Below are 14,519 nucleotides of genomic sequence, written 5' to 3'. Positions count from 1 at the left end.
TTTTTTTTTTTCTTTTGAAGTCTGTTGTCTGAGGTTGTAGTCTAGGGTTGGATATACAATGGATATACCTGGTTTATTATAGATCATAGTAGAAATACCAGAACCTGGGATTTTGCCAGTTGCTAAGAAGATGGTAACATGATGCTGAACATGAATAATTTTTGCGACCTGTCACCCAAGAGGAAGCACTGCATGAAAGGAGAAAGAGGATTCCAGAATCTTGAAAAGTGGGACTGTGTGTGTATGTAACAGTGCGAGTGTCAAGAGAGAACAGGTCTGGGAAAGGATGGAGATGAGGTCTTGGTCACCGTGATAGTGAGGAGCAGGGTGGCAGAGTAGAAAGATCTGCGCCCCTGTGGCACCATACACACTGACTGAGGGGCCTCGGAAGACGCAGTTAATCTGTCCGGGTCTTAGCTTCCTCGTTCGTACAACTAGGGCAGGGCCAGGGATTTTGTGGTTCACCAGCTCTAAAATTTTCAGACTGTACAATGAGATGAAAGACTTCAATATTCTCTTAAAATATCCATGTTTGACTGTTTGGCTGTCTCACAAACCACCAGGTTTTAATGTATTTTAGAACAATTGCACTCCAGATTTGGCTAGCTGTGCTACAAATGTCTGTTGTTATGCCCCAGGATTACGGAATTCCTCCAAATTTGACTAAAAAATGTTAGTGCTGTATTTTGTGGTTTTACATTTACCTTAGGATCATTCACAGTGTAAGCTTGGTTCAGCACATTAGCTCTTTCTCTGCTACTTATCACATCATTTACTGGGCACCTCCCACATGCTGAGCACCGGAAGTGGGGGGAATGGAAAGATAATGATGGCTATAGCAAAAAGTTTTAGAATTTAGAGTTGAAACAGCATTGGAACTAAGAAAGTAACTTGTCTTTTGCAGAGAATTAACTGAGTTTATTTTAATTGACTAAGTAATGAGACTTGTGGTTTTAGTGGACAGCTGAGAACAGGGGTCAGCAAACTACATCCCGTGGGCCAAATCCAGCCTGCCTCCTGTTATCGTGTGACCCGTGAGCTAAGAGTAAGTAGGTTTTACATTTTTAAAGGCTTGAAAAAAAATTAAAACTATTTTGTGACCTGTGAAAATTATACGAAATTTAACTTTTGGTGTTCGGAAAGCAAAGTTTTACTGAACACAGCCAGTATTTGCAACAAAGACTATCGTATGGCCCACAAGCCTAAAATATTTACTCTTTGGCCCTTTTTTGTTGTTTGCTTGTTTGGCCCTTTACAGAAGAAGCTTGCTGACCTCTGGCTTAGAAAGAACGTTATTCCTTGAGGACTGATAGTGTTAAATTATCTAGCAAATTAAAATAAAAGGGAATCATACTCATGGAATAGAAAAGATGTGGCCTCTGATAGTTTTATTAAACTATGCTGAAGACTTTCTTTCTTTTAACAGAGATACCGAACAAAACCATACTGCTGTAGCCTCTGTAAATACTCGACAAAGGTGCTTACTTCATTCAGAAACCATTTACATCGTTACCACGAAGATGAACTTGACCAAGAGCTGGTGGTCCCTTGCCCAAACTGTGTATTTGTGTCTCAACCCAAAGTCGTGGGGAAGCACTTGAGGATGTTTCACACACCTGCTCGGAAAGTCCAGAACTACACAGTGAATATTTTAGGTGAGGCGAAAACATCTAGGAATGATGTTATAAGTTTTACATGTTTGAAATGTAACTTTTCAAACACTCTGTACTACAGCATGAAGAAGCATGTGCTGGTTGCCCATTTCCACCACCTAATTAATGGCTACTTTGGCCTGCGGACCGAGGAGGTAGGCGAGCAGTCGAAGGCCAGCAACCCTCTTCCTGCTGAGAAGACGCCACCACCAGACAAGTATTACTGTAAAAAATGCAGTGCCAATGCCAGCAGCCAGGATGCTTTAATGTATCACATTTTGACATCAGATATACACAGAGACTTGGAGAATAAGCTTAGATCTGTGATTTCAGAACATATTAAGAAAGCTGGACTTTTGAAGCAAATGCACATTGCTCCAAAACCAGCTGCAAATTTGGCGGTCCCGCCTAACAACAGCGCTGCCGGCGTTCCAGCCACCCCTCCTTGCTTCCACCTTGCTTTGCCGCAGAGTAGCCAAAGTCAAACCCTAGTTCAGCCTGTCTCCGTGGCCTCGGGCACGTCTGGAGGACTCACCCCCCAGTCCCCCCCTGCCATCGCCCAGTCCCAGGTGGCGCTCGTCTCCAGCCCGCTGCCAGTGGGTCAGAATGGCCTGGCTCTGCAGACGCCAGTCCCGCAGCCCGTCTTCATGTCTCATGGCGTCCGGCTCAGCCATCCCGTGAGTCCTGCTGTCCTGCCCCTGAGCCCACCTGTTGGGCCCGTAGCCAACTCTGCTGGGACCGGTGTTCTCCCCATGAACCAGACTATTCGCCCAGGGATTCTACCCCTCAGTCAGCCCGTGAGGCCCCTGAACAGACCTCCTGGGCCTGGAGCTCTCTCGGGGAACAGGCCCACTGGGCCTGGAGTCCTTCCTGTAAGGCACGCAGTTGCCCCTGGGGTTCTCCAGGCTGTCTCACCAGGGGTGCTCTCTGTGGGGCGGACAGTCCCTCCAGCTGTACTCTCTGCAGGCCAGGTGGCTCCTGCAGGGGTTGTTCCTCCAGGACAGACGGCTTCTTCAGGAGTCCTTCCTACTGGCCAAATGGTCCAATCGGGTGTGCTCCCCATTGGCCAGACGGCCCCGTCAGGGGTGCTTCCTGCTGGGCTGACGGTCCCATCCCGGGTGCTCCCCCCTGGCCAGACTGTTCCATTGAAGGTCCTCCCCACAGGCCATAAGGCCACATCTGGGACGCTCCCTGCAGGCCAGGTGGTCCCATCGGGGCTGCTTCCTCCGACCCAGGGGGTCTCATCAGGGGTACTGCCTGTGGGCCAGAGTGTGGGTCCCAGCGTCCTGCAACTCAGCCAGCCTGTTGTATCAGGCGTTCTTCCGGTGGGCCAGCCTGTGAGGCCTGGTGTCCTGCAGTTTGGCGGCCAGTCTGTTAGTACCAGCCTCCTGCCCATGAGCCAGCCTGTCAGGCCTGGTACTGCACCGAATACCACCTTCCTCACCTCAGGCTCCATCCTCAGGCAGCTCATCCCCACTGGGAAGGAGGTGAACGGCATCCCCACATACACACTGGCTCCAGTCTCGGTCACACTCCCGATGCCACCAGGGGGTGTCGCGGCCGCTGCCCCACCCCAGATGCCACTCCAGCTGTTGCAGCCTGGGGCAGCTGGCCTGCCACCACCACCCATGGTGGTGAGCACCCCTCAGAGCATGTTTGTTCAGGCCTCGCCGTCCATGTCTGAGGCGAGCCAGGCCCTCAAGCAGGCCAAGCAGTGGAAGACCTGCCCTGTCTGTAATGAGCTTTTTCCCTCCAACGTGTACCAGGTGCATGTGGAGGTGGCACACAAGCATAGTGAGGCCAAGCCCGTCACTGTCAAGCGGCTCAAGCCAGAGAAACTCGCGGCCTGCGCACCATTCCTGAAGTGGATGAAGGAGAAGACTGTCCGATGTCTGTCCTGCAAATGCCTCATCCCAGAGGATGAGCTCATCCGCCACTTGCTGACACATGGCCTGGGGTGCCTGTTCTGCCCCTCCACGTTCCATGACCTCAGGGGCCTCTCGGATCACTGCAAGGCCACACACCTGGAGAAGAAGAGGCTGTCTGTGGATTACAGCAACAGAGGCTTCCAGCTGGATGTCGACGCCAGCGGCAGCCTGCTCTTTCCTCACATTGACTTCATTACCCTCTTGCCGAAGGACGAGCTAGGTGAGCGGGAAGTCTACTTGGCAGTGCTGGCGGGGATACACTCCAAGGCGCTTGTACCCGTGTACATTAAGGTACGGCCCCAGACGGAGGGCACCACCAGCAACCCTGGCCGGGAGGTGCTAACCTGCCCTTTCTGCTTTGGCACCTTTGTGACCACGGAGGCATACGAGGTGCACCTGAAGGAGAGGCACCACATCACACCAACTGTGCACACGGTCTTGAAGTCGCCAGCATTCAAGTGCATCCACTGCTGTGGGGTCTACACCGGAAACATGACCCTGGCGGCCATCGCCATCCACCTGCTGCGGTGCCGGAGCGCTCCGAAGGACAGCAGCTCAGACTTGCAGCTGCAGCCCAGCTTCATCGACAACAGCGGGCTGCTCCTGGTCAATGGGGAGGTGATCCACGAGTCCAGCTTCTCTGTGAAGAGGAAGCTGCCCGACAGCCACGCTGGGGTAGATGACCCGAGGGCCGGGGAAGAGCAGCCCCTCGTCATTGATGCCGACCCCGCACCCGCGCCAGAGAAGGCAGCGAGTGCTATGCCTTTCAAGAGACAGAAGAATGAGGGCAGGACAGATGGACTGCTTATTAATGACGACGCGCTTCAGATCTTAGCATTGAACCCCAGAAAGTATGAGGACCGTTCTTACGAGGCGCAGAAACAGTTTCTGAGGGATTATTTCCATAAGAGACCATATCCCAGTAAAAAGGAAATAGAACTGCTGTCGTCACTGTTGTGGGTGTGGAAAATTGATGTGGCTTCATTTTTTGGAAAAAGAAGATACATTTGCATGAAAGCAATAAAAAATCACAAACCTTCTGTACTTTTAGGCTTTGATATGTCTGAACTTAAAAATGTAAAACACAAATTGAACTTTGAGTATCAACCGCAGAACTTGTAAAAAATAAATCTAAACTAGGTAATTAGCAGTTTTTTCAATTGAAATTTAAAAATGTTATTTTCCAGACTAGTGTGTTGAACTAATGAATTCAGTGGTCTTTATGCTGCTCTTTAGCTTGTTTCAGGTGCTCAGAAAGACTACTAGGTAAAGAATAGGTTTTTCACATTTATTGTTTCCTGTGGTTTGATTTTGTAACTTTGTTTTTTAGTTCTTTCCCTGTCATGTAAATTGAATCTTTGATATTTCATGCACGCCTCATTTTCCCCGTAGTGTCAGTATCTGATAAAAACTGAAATCCAAAATGCTATTTGTTTCTTTGCTCAAGGAGATTTTGCCCATTTCAGAACGTTGGTTAATTGCAAATTAAGGCATTGTTCTCCCCGAGGGGTCCCCATGCCGCAGGTGGTGGTGGGTGCTCAGATGGGTGCCTGCTCCTTCAGGACGCACTACGCTGTATGCTTTCTTCTCTGTAAAGTATCTGCTTATTAGATTATCACTTTGATTTTCCCTTTCAGCTGGTTTTACTATAACTCATAGAAAACCAAATGTTTTCATTTGTTAAAATACCTGAACCTGGAGTCTGGTATATAGTGCATATATCAAAAGAGTTATTTTACAAATAAAGTAATTCTGTAGATGCAGAAATACTTTTCAGTGTAGACATTTTTCCTCTTTTTGATATCGTGATAATTTCTCCATTCAAAGGTAAGACAGTAAATCTTTAGTGCCTTTAGAATAAACATTAAAAAAAAAAATCTAACTGCTCGTAAACTAGTAAAAGAGAAGGACCATGTTACTCAGGAATAAAATTTTTACCCCTGAGTGTGGTTACCAATTGAAATTTAAACGTAGGTTTTCAGGGGACAACCTGAAGTGAGTAGGCCAAGAGGTAATAATTCCATGGTTGGTATATCAATTTTTTGATGAAGTTTCATAGAAGTAAATGGAGTACTAGGGCTTTCCAGTATCAGGTTGTCCAGGTTAATGGGACGATGAACTGGTGGGGTCTCCACTGTATTCTTTGGATGGGTAAACCTAGTTTCCTTCACAAAATATAAAATTACTTAAAGCACCAGAGCCAGTAATGGAGACCAGCCAGCTCAGCCTTCAGTATGGCAATATCAGCAGAGGAGCCTGCTAGCGGATCTCTAGGCAGAAATAGTCTGAGTATTGACTGAGCCTCTGGGAAATACAGTAATGTTCTGTGTGAATTGTAAAACATATACATTTGCATGTACGGCTATACTGTGCATTTCTAAGGCGATTGTGAAACTCCTCTGTGACGGTCGGCGTCCTGTTATAAATTCAGAACGAGAGCTTGTTGAACTTTATTTTTAACCTATTGTTTTCAGAGTGTCTATTTTGAATTAAAACTTGTTACACCACCACAAATAGAACTGTTTAAATTCTTGTAATGGTTAAAACATTACTATGACTATATAGGAGTAACCTGAACATGGAAAGAGATACCACCTTCATTTTCTGAAATACTTTATTTGCCATTGTGAAGATAAGCCCAAAGAAAGGACCAAGATAAGTGTGGCGAGAGGTCCATGAAGTTTCTGTAGTGGTCTCCCGGAAGTATGGGAGGAGGAGGATATTGGTGCTGTGAGATTCGCTTTCTTCTTGGCTGTCCTCAGTGCAATGTGGAGGGGCCAGGCTGGGCAGCGCCAACAAGGCCACCTCACTGTGTGCCTGCCTCCTACTGTTCACAGTTTGGGCCAGATGATGCTTTGTTGTGGGGGACAACGACTCCCCTATGCATTGGAGGATGTTGAGCAGCACCCTTGGCTTTCCCCACTAGATGTCAGTAGCACCCCCAGTTATGACAAACAGAAATGTCTTCAGCCATTAATGGTGTTCCCAGGGGGTAGAATCACCCGGATGGAACCACTGTAATACAGGATTCTGATTTCTAGTGCTTTTTAGCTGCAGGGCAACTTTGATGCTGAGTCTTCTATGCTGGTTACGAAACAAGGTTTTAGGCTTTACAGATCAAAATTTGGTAACAGCTGAGTTTAAAAAAGCGCGTGGGAGCTGTTGTAAGTAAGTAAATTTATTGCTTGAAAATGAAAAACTACTGATTGGTAGTTCAGTGGTGAAGACTTCTTTGGACTGTCATTGAAAAGATGGATAGAAATCCAGGAGACAGTTCTTATATGATTGTTACAAAAAGCTGTATACTTAAAAATCTCTTTAATCTCCCTATGTAGGAGCAACTTAAAATTATTATAAAAACAACTTAAATATGGCACACTAGTGTCTCTGAATTCTGTTATCCTTTTTAAAATCCTTCTTAGTCTGAGGATTATGGTACAGTCCTGTATTTCTTAGAGTTCACTAAGCAAGGCGACAATTAGTGACCATTTACTCTCAGTAATTGAGAAAGGGAAAAAAACCCAGAACAACCCCAGCTCTCAAACTCTAACCTAGTTTTTACTGGGGGACAAAGTTTCTTTTTAGCAGGTCTTCCTATTAAGTAATAAACATGTATCAGCTGCTTGCCAAAGCAGAAGTGGGCTGTTTTAATAATAATCAGAATCCATCATACTTAGTGCTTACTGTTGTTCAATGCACTGTTTCAAGCACGGTATGCATTTTAACATTTAATCCTCACTACAGTTATGCAGAGCAAGTGGTAGTATCCCATTTTACACAGAGGGAAACTGAGGAATAGAAAGTCAATAACTCCCCTAAGTTAGAGTAGGAAAGTGGAACAGCTGCGCTAAGGATGTGGTGACCTGGCTGTGTGCTCCTGGGTGATATGAGATATTGCCTCTCTACATGTATTATCCAGTGTAAACCTCATTGTAGGCATCATTTTAGCTACATTTTATGGGATGAAGAAACGGGCTCCAGTTGTGACCAACCATCCTGGTCTATTCGGGACTTTGAGTGCTAAAACTGGGAAAGTCCTGAGGAAATGGACAAGCTGGTCACCCTCAGAGGTCAGTTAATTTACTTGCTTAAGGTGATGTGTCACTTAATGCCACCTCTAGACTTGTACAGTGCTCTCTAGGTATCAAGATATATAGGGCATCCTGATGAACATCGGAGCCCTGGTGGCGCAGTGGTTAAGACCTATGGCTGCTGACCAAAAGATTGGCAGTTAGAATCCACCAGCTGCTCCTTGGAAACTGTATGGGGCCGTTCTCTCTCCTATAGTGTCACTATGAATTGGAATTGATGGCAGCGGGTTTGGTTTGGTTTTGGTTCGATGAACATCAACCATAACAAGGTAACGTTGGCTAGAAGAGTACTTACCATGTGCCGATACCATTCTAAATGCTTGTAATAAATTCACTGAATGATAATCACATTATCATTTTACTAGTGAGGAATTCCTGGTTGCATTAGTGAGAAAAAACCACTAAAGAAACACACAGGGTTTTGTTGTTCAGCACTTAACGATGTCTCCCATTTTACTAAGTCCTTAACTTTTATCACTAAGAAAAATTCCATCCATGAGCTACTGCCAGAAAGTTTCATTTGCTTAGCTTTAAAAACTGTTAAGCCTAATTTCATTTTTATCTGATTATAATTTCAATTTTCTCCGACCAATTTCTTTTTCATTTGCAATGAAAGTAAATAAGCACTATACATTCCTAATTTAAAAGCTTTAGTTTGTAGCACACACCTGTTAACTTGTGCTTTCTAGAATTTAGATTCTCTGTTATGCAGATGAAGTGACTTGAGTGGTATGAGCAGTTAACTTGCTCGGCTGCTAATTGAAAGGTTGGAGGTGGGCACCCACCCAGAGGCACCTTGGAAGAAAGGCCTGGCAATCTACTTCCCAAAAATAGCCATTGAGAACCCTGTGGAGCACAGCTCTACTCTGACAAGCATGGGGTCACCAGGACTCAGAATTGACAGCAACTGGTTTGGTTTTGATTATGCAGGTATCAAATCTCAGCTTTAGGATTATTCTAGTTTTTGATAATTTGCCCTAATTACTACTTGGTCTTTAACATTATAAGTTAAAAAGATGATTTTGGCAATACAGATGCTATGTAGAGAAGCTATTTTCATTTCAGTGAATGTGCCATAAGAACATACCAATTACTTATGGCAGTACCCAGTACTTGACAGATACTAAAAGTCGGTTGCCTGTTCTCTTGGGTTCTAAATTCAGGAGTTTCTTGATTTGTGACCACCTGAATAAAAAGCTGAATGTGTGACTTAGAAGCCGATGAATGTTGAGGTCTAGGTTACATCAGACTTTTCATACTGTACAGCTACAACGAGTTTACCCACATCATCAGCCTCAAATATCCATGGTAATGACGCACGTTGTGTGCTTATTCGGGCCTGCGGTCTGGGAGGACCACCGTGTAAGAGATAAAAATAAAATCAAAGCCTTTTGTATCTGAAAGCGGCCTTTATGCCCACTGTGTTGTCAGGCTGGAAAAAGAAGAGAGATCAGAAATAACAGCAGCCATTCTCATAATATACGTAATGCTGGTAAGTTGTAGCAAAGGTTAGTTTTTCCCAGTCTTCTAAAGGAGGTGCTCCCCAAGCCACCTTTATCCCGCTCATGAAGTGATAGGAGCAAAGTGACTGTCTATTTTTAAACTAAAAAGAAAATATATAGTCCTTTTCAGAAGGGAGGCTTTTCCAATAAAAATTTTGCTAGTATTTAAATTACAAACCAAATTTGGGCAACCATATAGACATGTTCGCTGTGTACAAATTTAAGATCGTGAGGTCATACTTTCAAATATAATTTCAGAATTAGTTGGAATAAATCATTTTCTCTGGAGTTAATTTCCTACAGTTTACAATTCATAATATGGAAAATTTATAATGTTAAATTATTTACCATTTACCTAAAAGTAAGCTATTTCCCATTCTGCCACCCACCTGTTTTTTCCTTTGTAAACTGTGGACACAAGTCCTTGCCTCATAGGGACCCTGTGAGGATGAAGTGAAAAATGGCACATGGTTGAAGTGATGAGTTTAGTTTATCACTAAAATGTAGCAATGTACTTTGTTAACTCAGAAGCAAGAAGTTTTTATTCTTTGATATATAAAACCAGGAAAACTTTAATACTTTGTAGTACACAGTATGTTTTGTTTTGTTGTTAAGAAAACGGCACAGTACACATCAGGGTAGAGAAACATACCCAAGCTGCTTGTAACTCCCAGAATCGCAAACAGGAATGCACAGGTTATCAGTAAGCCTCTTTTCTTTCCTTTAAAAAATTACTCACATTTACGTAACAACTTAAAATGGTAAGTATAACACTCCTTCTTGGCAGCAGACGTGGTTATTCAACAAGATGTCCAATAACCAGCAGTAACTAAGGACATTTCATTTGTGGTAGTAACAGCATTTAGTTGGGCTTTAATAATACTCGTCTTAGTAAAAAGCATGTGTTGCTGTCAGACGACGCTATTACATCTCGCTAGCGCCCCAAAGTTTGGGGACTCTGGATCCTCATCCTCTGAAGACCCGAGGCCCCCACCTTAGCATCGTAATCCCCCTGCATGTTGGAGGAGCAACCAACCAACCAACCAAACCAAGATGCAGGAACCACCACTACCCAATAAAAGCTATTTCTGCCCAATGGATGCTTTCGAGAGAAAAAAATTGTTAATAAATTCAGGAAAAATAAAAACTTTGTGACAGTTTTCTGTCTGTTATGAGAGCTCTTGACAACTTGGCCACAGGGCAGTGTGGCCACCTGGGAGTGCCTTCACCGTGTGTATGAAACCTTTATTTGGTCAAAGTTTAGTACTCAAAGTACAAATGTAAAATTTTTCTCCCTGACATTGTATCCGAACAGAAAATACAGTTCATATAAAATTTCACTGGATTAAACACAGGTAAGCCTTTAAAAAGGAGGCCTCATGGCACAATGGTTAAGATACTGGGCTGCTAATCGAAAGGTTACCAGTTCAAACCCACCCAGCTGCTCCACGGGACAAAGAACTGGCAATCGGTTCCCATAAAGATAAGAGTCTTGGAAACCTTCTGGGGCGGTTCTACTCTGTCTTATAGGGTCGCTGAGTCAGAATCAACTTGACGGCATATAACCACCACAATCCTTGAAAGTTACTAAATACGTAAATGACTAGAGGATCAAAGGAAAGTGATAATAATAAACTTAATCTGTGTTAAAAATCAACGAAAGTCCATGAGATTGTTGTTAGAAACAAGAGAAACCCACCCTCACCCTCTGTGCTCCAAAGGAAATGGCATGTCTTGATGGGACTGATGATGATTAGAGCTGTGGCTGTGTTAGATGCAGGACAACCCACACCCAGAACCGCAGCCCTCAGGCCTCTGCCACTGCAAGAACATGCAGAGAATTGGTTCATCACCACTTGGTGAGTGCTGGTTTTGACCACAAATGTAATTTACCAAGCTCCAATCCAGGAAAGCTGGGTGCTCCCAACTTTGCATCCCTAGAAGGCTGAAGGCAGCCCCTCTCTGAGGAAGCCCCCACACGGCCCAGAGACATGGAACCACCGTTTCTGTGATGTGCAAAGCCCGGCACCTATCGGAGCATTTGAAAAGCAACTAAAATGATGCGACGGCTTGTTTCATCTTTAATGGCCACATCTATCACAAGTTCTGATGTGTTCGCTTTTACATGTCAGTCCCATCACCTTCCTGCCAGGCCGCCTCTGTGGAGCATAGCCCCAGGAAGTCTGCCAGCATCCCAGGATACTTTTACAGGATGCAGTCAAAAAAATAAATAATAATTTGGCCATTTGAAGGAAGTAATTATAAAGCTTCACTTTTAATGAACTAAAGGAAATATTTTCTGCACATGGTCAGATCCTTTCTATCAATTTACAAAGGAGCCAGGAACTGCACGCAGACCTCAATATAACACCTTTTAAGTTCTGTGGAGAAATCCTATAAAAATAGAGTATTTTTATTTTCTAGCCAGCAAGTTGAAATAGAGAATACATTTGTGGGAGAAGAGGATAAACAAACTCAGAAACAAAAAAGGAGCAGGTAGAAGTATACAATTTTTCTTATTTTACAATTGGAATAAAAATTAAAAAAATATTTCCCTGTGGAAATTGTACTCATCTCATCACCGTGTGTCAGTTCTCGCCGCCTCCTGTTACAGCACTTTCCCCAGCCGGTGTCTCAGCAAAGCTCTGCACGGATGGCCTGCAGGGGATGCGCAAGGCACACCCAGGAGCTGCTAGAGGGTGACAGCTGGCCCGTGCTCCTCGACACCTCCCGGGGGAAGGGCTAGACTGTGGCGGGGATCTGCTTTGAGGGAGCTGAGCAGTCTGTGGATGCTGCCATTGCCCTCACGCCCTGAGCCACTGAGAGTGAGGTCTCTGTTCAGCCGGTACGCGAGGCTGGCGCCATTGATGCGTGTGAGGCTGCCCGGAGGTGCCAGCTGCGTCCGGGGCGCGGGCTGGGGCACCAGAGCGCCCTCGATGACTATGTCGGCCTCCTCGTCACTCTCCATCTCGTCCGGGTGGAAGTTCTGCAGCACGTGCGCGGGCGGCAGGCTGTAAGGGCTGGCTGTGCTGTCCGTGGACTGGCCGGAGCTGCCGGATGTGCGGCTGCTGCGCACCACGTTGTTCCTCTGGTTGGCGGGCTTGACCGTGATGATGAGGTTGTGGCTGTTGGCGATCATCATGTCCGTGGCCTGGTCCAGCGTCTTCCCCGCCACCTCGATACCGTTCACCTCGAGCACCTCGTCGTTGACAGCCAGCAGCCCAGTGCTCTCTGCCAGGCCGCCGGGCACCATACGGGAGATGAAGATACCCGGGACCTTCTCCAGGCCCTGGGCGGTCACTCGTACGCTGGTGCCGTCCCGAATGTAGAATCCCAGTGGCTTCTCGCAGCCGTGCCTGTACAGCCTCACCCTGCGGTGTGTCTCGGGCAGGATGTCCACATCGATAATGGAAGAGACAGGCCGGAAGTCTCGCGGCAGGCCAATGGCTGGGGGCGCGCGGCGGCGCAGGCCCTCCTCCCGCAGGGCCGCCAGCACCCGCCTCTTTCTGGACAGGGCGCCTGCCCCGAAGTTGCAACCGTCCGCCTCCTCTGCAAGAGCAAAGAGACAACAGTTAGCGGCGCAGTCACAAGCAGGCAGTGATGGGGCAGGAAGGAAGGCCAGCTACTGCCAGCCCCTACCCCAGCTCTTGAGCCACCAGGAGCCCTAGCAGGAAGCTGCAGCAATTAGAAGCCAAAGCCAAATCGTGTTTCAAGTGACTCTTGCACAGTCACACACAAACACTTAGAAGGGGAACTATCGACCCATTTCGTTGTGCCTCACTTTTCCTGGAAAGTCTCAAATAGCCTCTCACCCACATTGTATGACAGAATTCTGTGTAAACACATAGGAGTAACTTAATGAGCTATCTCGGTATCTGCATAGGGTTTTCTAGGCTGTAATCTTTATGGAAGCAGATCGCCAGGTCCTTCTCCCACAGAACTGCTGGGTGGGTTTGAAGGGCCAACCTTTCAGGTAGCAGCTGAGCATTTAGCCACTAATGCCACCAGGGTTCCTTAATTAAAGCTTAAGAAGCAGGAATAAGAGACTGCAATAAAGAGATTAATAGCCGACTGATGGTGGCATGTGACTCAGGAGCTGGAGCACAGACTCAGAGACCCAAAGAGAATGCAGAAGGCTGGATCAGAGGGTGTCTCAAGATTTTACACAATTGATTTCTTAAAAGCAATTTCCCTAGATATTTCTTCCAAATAAGAGACATGGTTCTCTTCTAGGTTGATCACAAATGACAAGAGTCCTTTCCTAATTTCTTCGTTTCCTCCTATCTGCAAGCACCATGAATTGTAAAGTGTTTGCTAACTAGTAACTCAGTGTAAGGGTAAGATGTTTCTCAGTACTCCATATGGAAATGTGAGTCATTCCTGCTGATGTCTGGTTGTTGTTGGTTGCTGTTGAGCTGATTCCAACTCATGGCAACCCCATGTGTCACAGAATAGAGCTGCTCCACAGGGTTTTTCTGGCTGTAATGTTAATGAAAACAGATTCCCAGGCCTTTTCTCCTGTAGTACCACCGCCAACCTTCAGGTTTAGGTGTGTTATCTGAACCAGGCACTGGGTGGGTTCAGTGAGGAAAGCCCAGACGCTCAGGACGGGGAAGGGATACCCAGTGCCCACACCCCAGTGCAACATAATGAAGGTGTGAGGACACAAAAACAACTTGCCTCCCAACCAGGGTGCCTGCTTGGAGTGGCTCATGTACCTCCCCTCCCCAGTATGCCCTCTGCTTGCTAAGGACATGTGGTGAAATGAGTTCCTTTATGTGTCCTTTTACCTTGGCTCATTGGAAAAACAGCTCGGATGTTTTTTTCCCCTAACCCCTGAAGAGTTACCTTTGCCCCAGTTCTTTGGAGAAACAACTTGGGTGGGGAGGCTCTGAGGTTGTTTTCTACCCCAGAGGGTTTGTTACTTTTGCCAAGGGAATTTCCTAGGTTGATTGACATTTCCTGGGTAAGATGTAAACAACTTGATAGTTTGATGCTTTTGCTTGGTAATTAAGACTGCAGTTGATTGACATCTCATAGGTAACTGAGGATTGGTTGAACTCTGGTCTGGTGAGGGAGACCCTGCCTTATAAGGACTGAGCTATATAAATGGCTGAAATGCAGAGATTTTCAGAGGCCTCCTGGTTGAGAGAAAGATGCTGGCAGAGAGCAGGGCTTGCAGAGAAACAGAGCCATGTGGGAGCTGGATGGTCCTGAAGCTGCTACACTGGCTGTGAGCTGGGCCAGTTAGCAGTGGAGAGGCTGATGATGGAGAAGCCTGACTGCATAGAACCCTTATGGCAGAACACAGGTAAGAGATCTGAGTAAGCTGCTATATTGGCTATG

General features: G+C 46.0%; 2 protein-coding genes across 4 annotated transcripts in view; one reads left to right on the top strand and one right to left on the bottom strand.

Annotated features, from left to right (window-relative positions):
- Nucleotides 1–14,519, top strand: part of ADNP2 (ADNP homeobox 2) — a 70,590-nt gene that overhangs the window by 32,055 nt on the left and 24,016 nt on the right. Inside the window, exons 3-4 of one of the 3 annotated variants that reach the window (XM_010586674.3) lie at nt 958–1,045; nt 1,427–14,484. In XM_010586674.3, coding sequence (XP_010584976.2) covers nt 958–1,045; nt 1,427–4,702 — 3,364 coding nt within the window. In that variant the 3' untranslated portion in view covers nt 4,703–14,484. Of the gene's footprint in view, nt 1–957; nt 1,046–1,426; nt 14,485–14,519 lie in introns of those variants that run through there. The other 2 variants (XM_010586675.3, XM_064294358.1) reach the window with 2 other exon arrangements.
- Nucleotides 1,733–14,519, bottom strand: part of PARD6G (par-6 family cell polarity regulator gamma) — an 83,170-nt gene continuing 70,383 nt past the window's right edge. The window contains exon 3 of the mRNA XM_064294359.1: nt 1,733–12,722. Within this exon, the coding sequence (XP_064150429.1) occupies nt 11,866–12,722 (857 nt within the window). The 3' untranslated portion in view covers nt 1,733–11,865. The remainder of the gene's footprint in view (nt 12,723–14,519) is intronic.

Source organism: Loxodonta africana, chromosome 11, assembly GCF_030014295.1.
Source record: "Loxodonta africana isolate mLoxAfr1 chromosome 11, mLoxAfr1.hap2, whole genome shotgun sequence".
In the NCBI taxonomy this organism is placed as follows: Eukaryota; Metazoa; Chordata; class Mammalia; order Proboscidea; family Elephantidae; genus Loxodonta; species Loxodonta africana.
The sequence above is the reverse complement of the archived record's forward strand: the minus strand, read 5'-3'. Positions and strand labels throughout refer to the sequence as shown.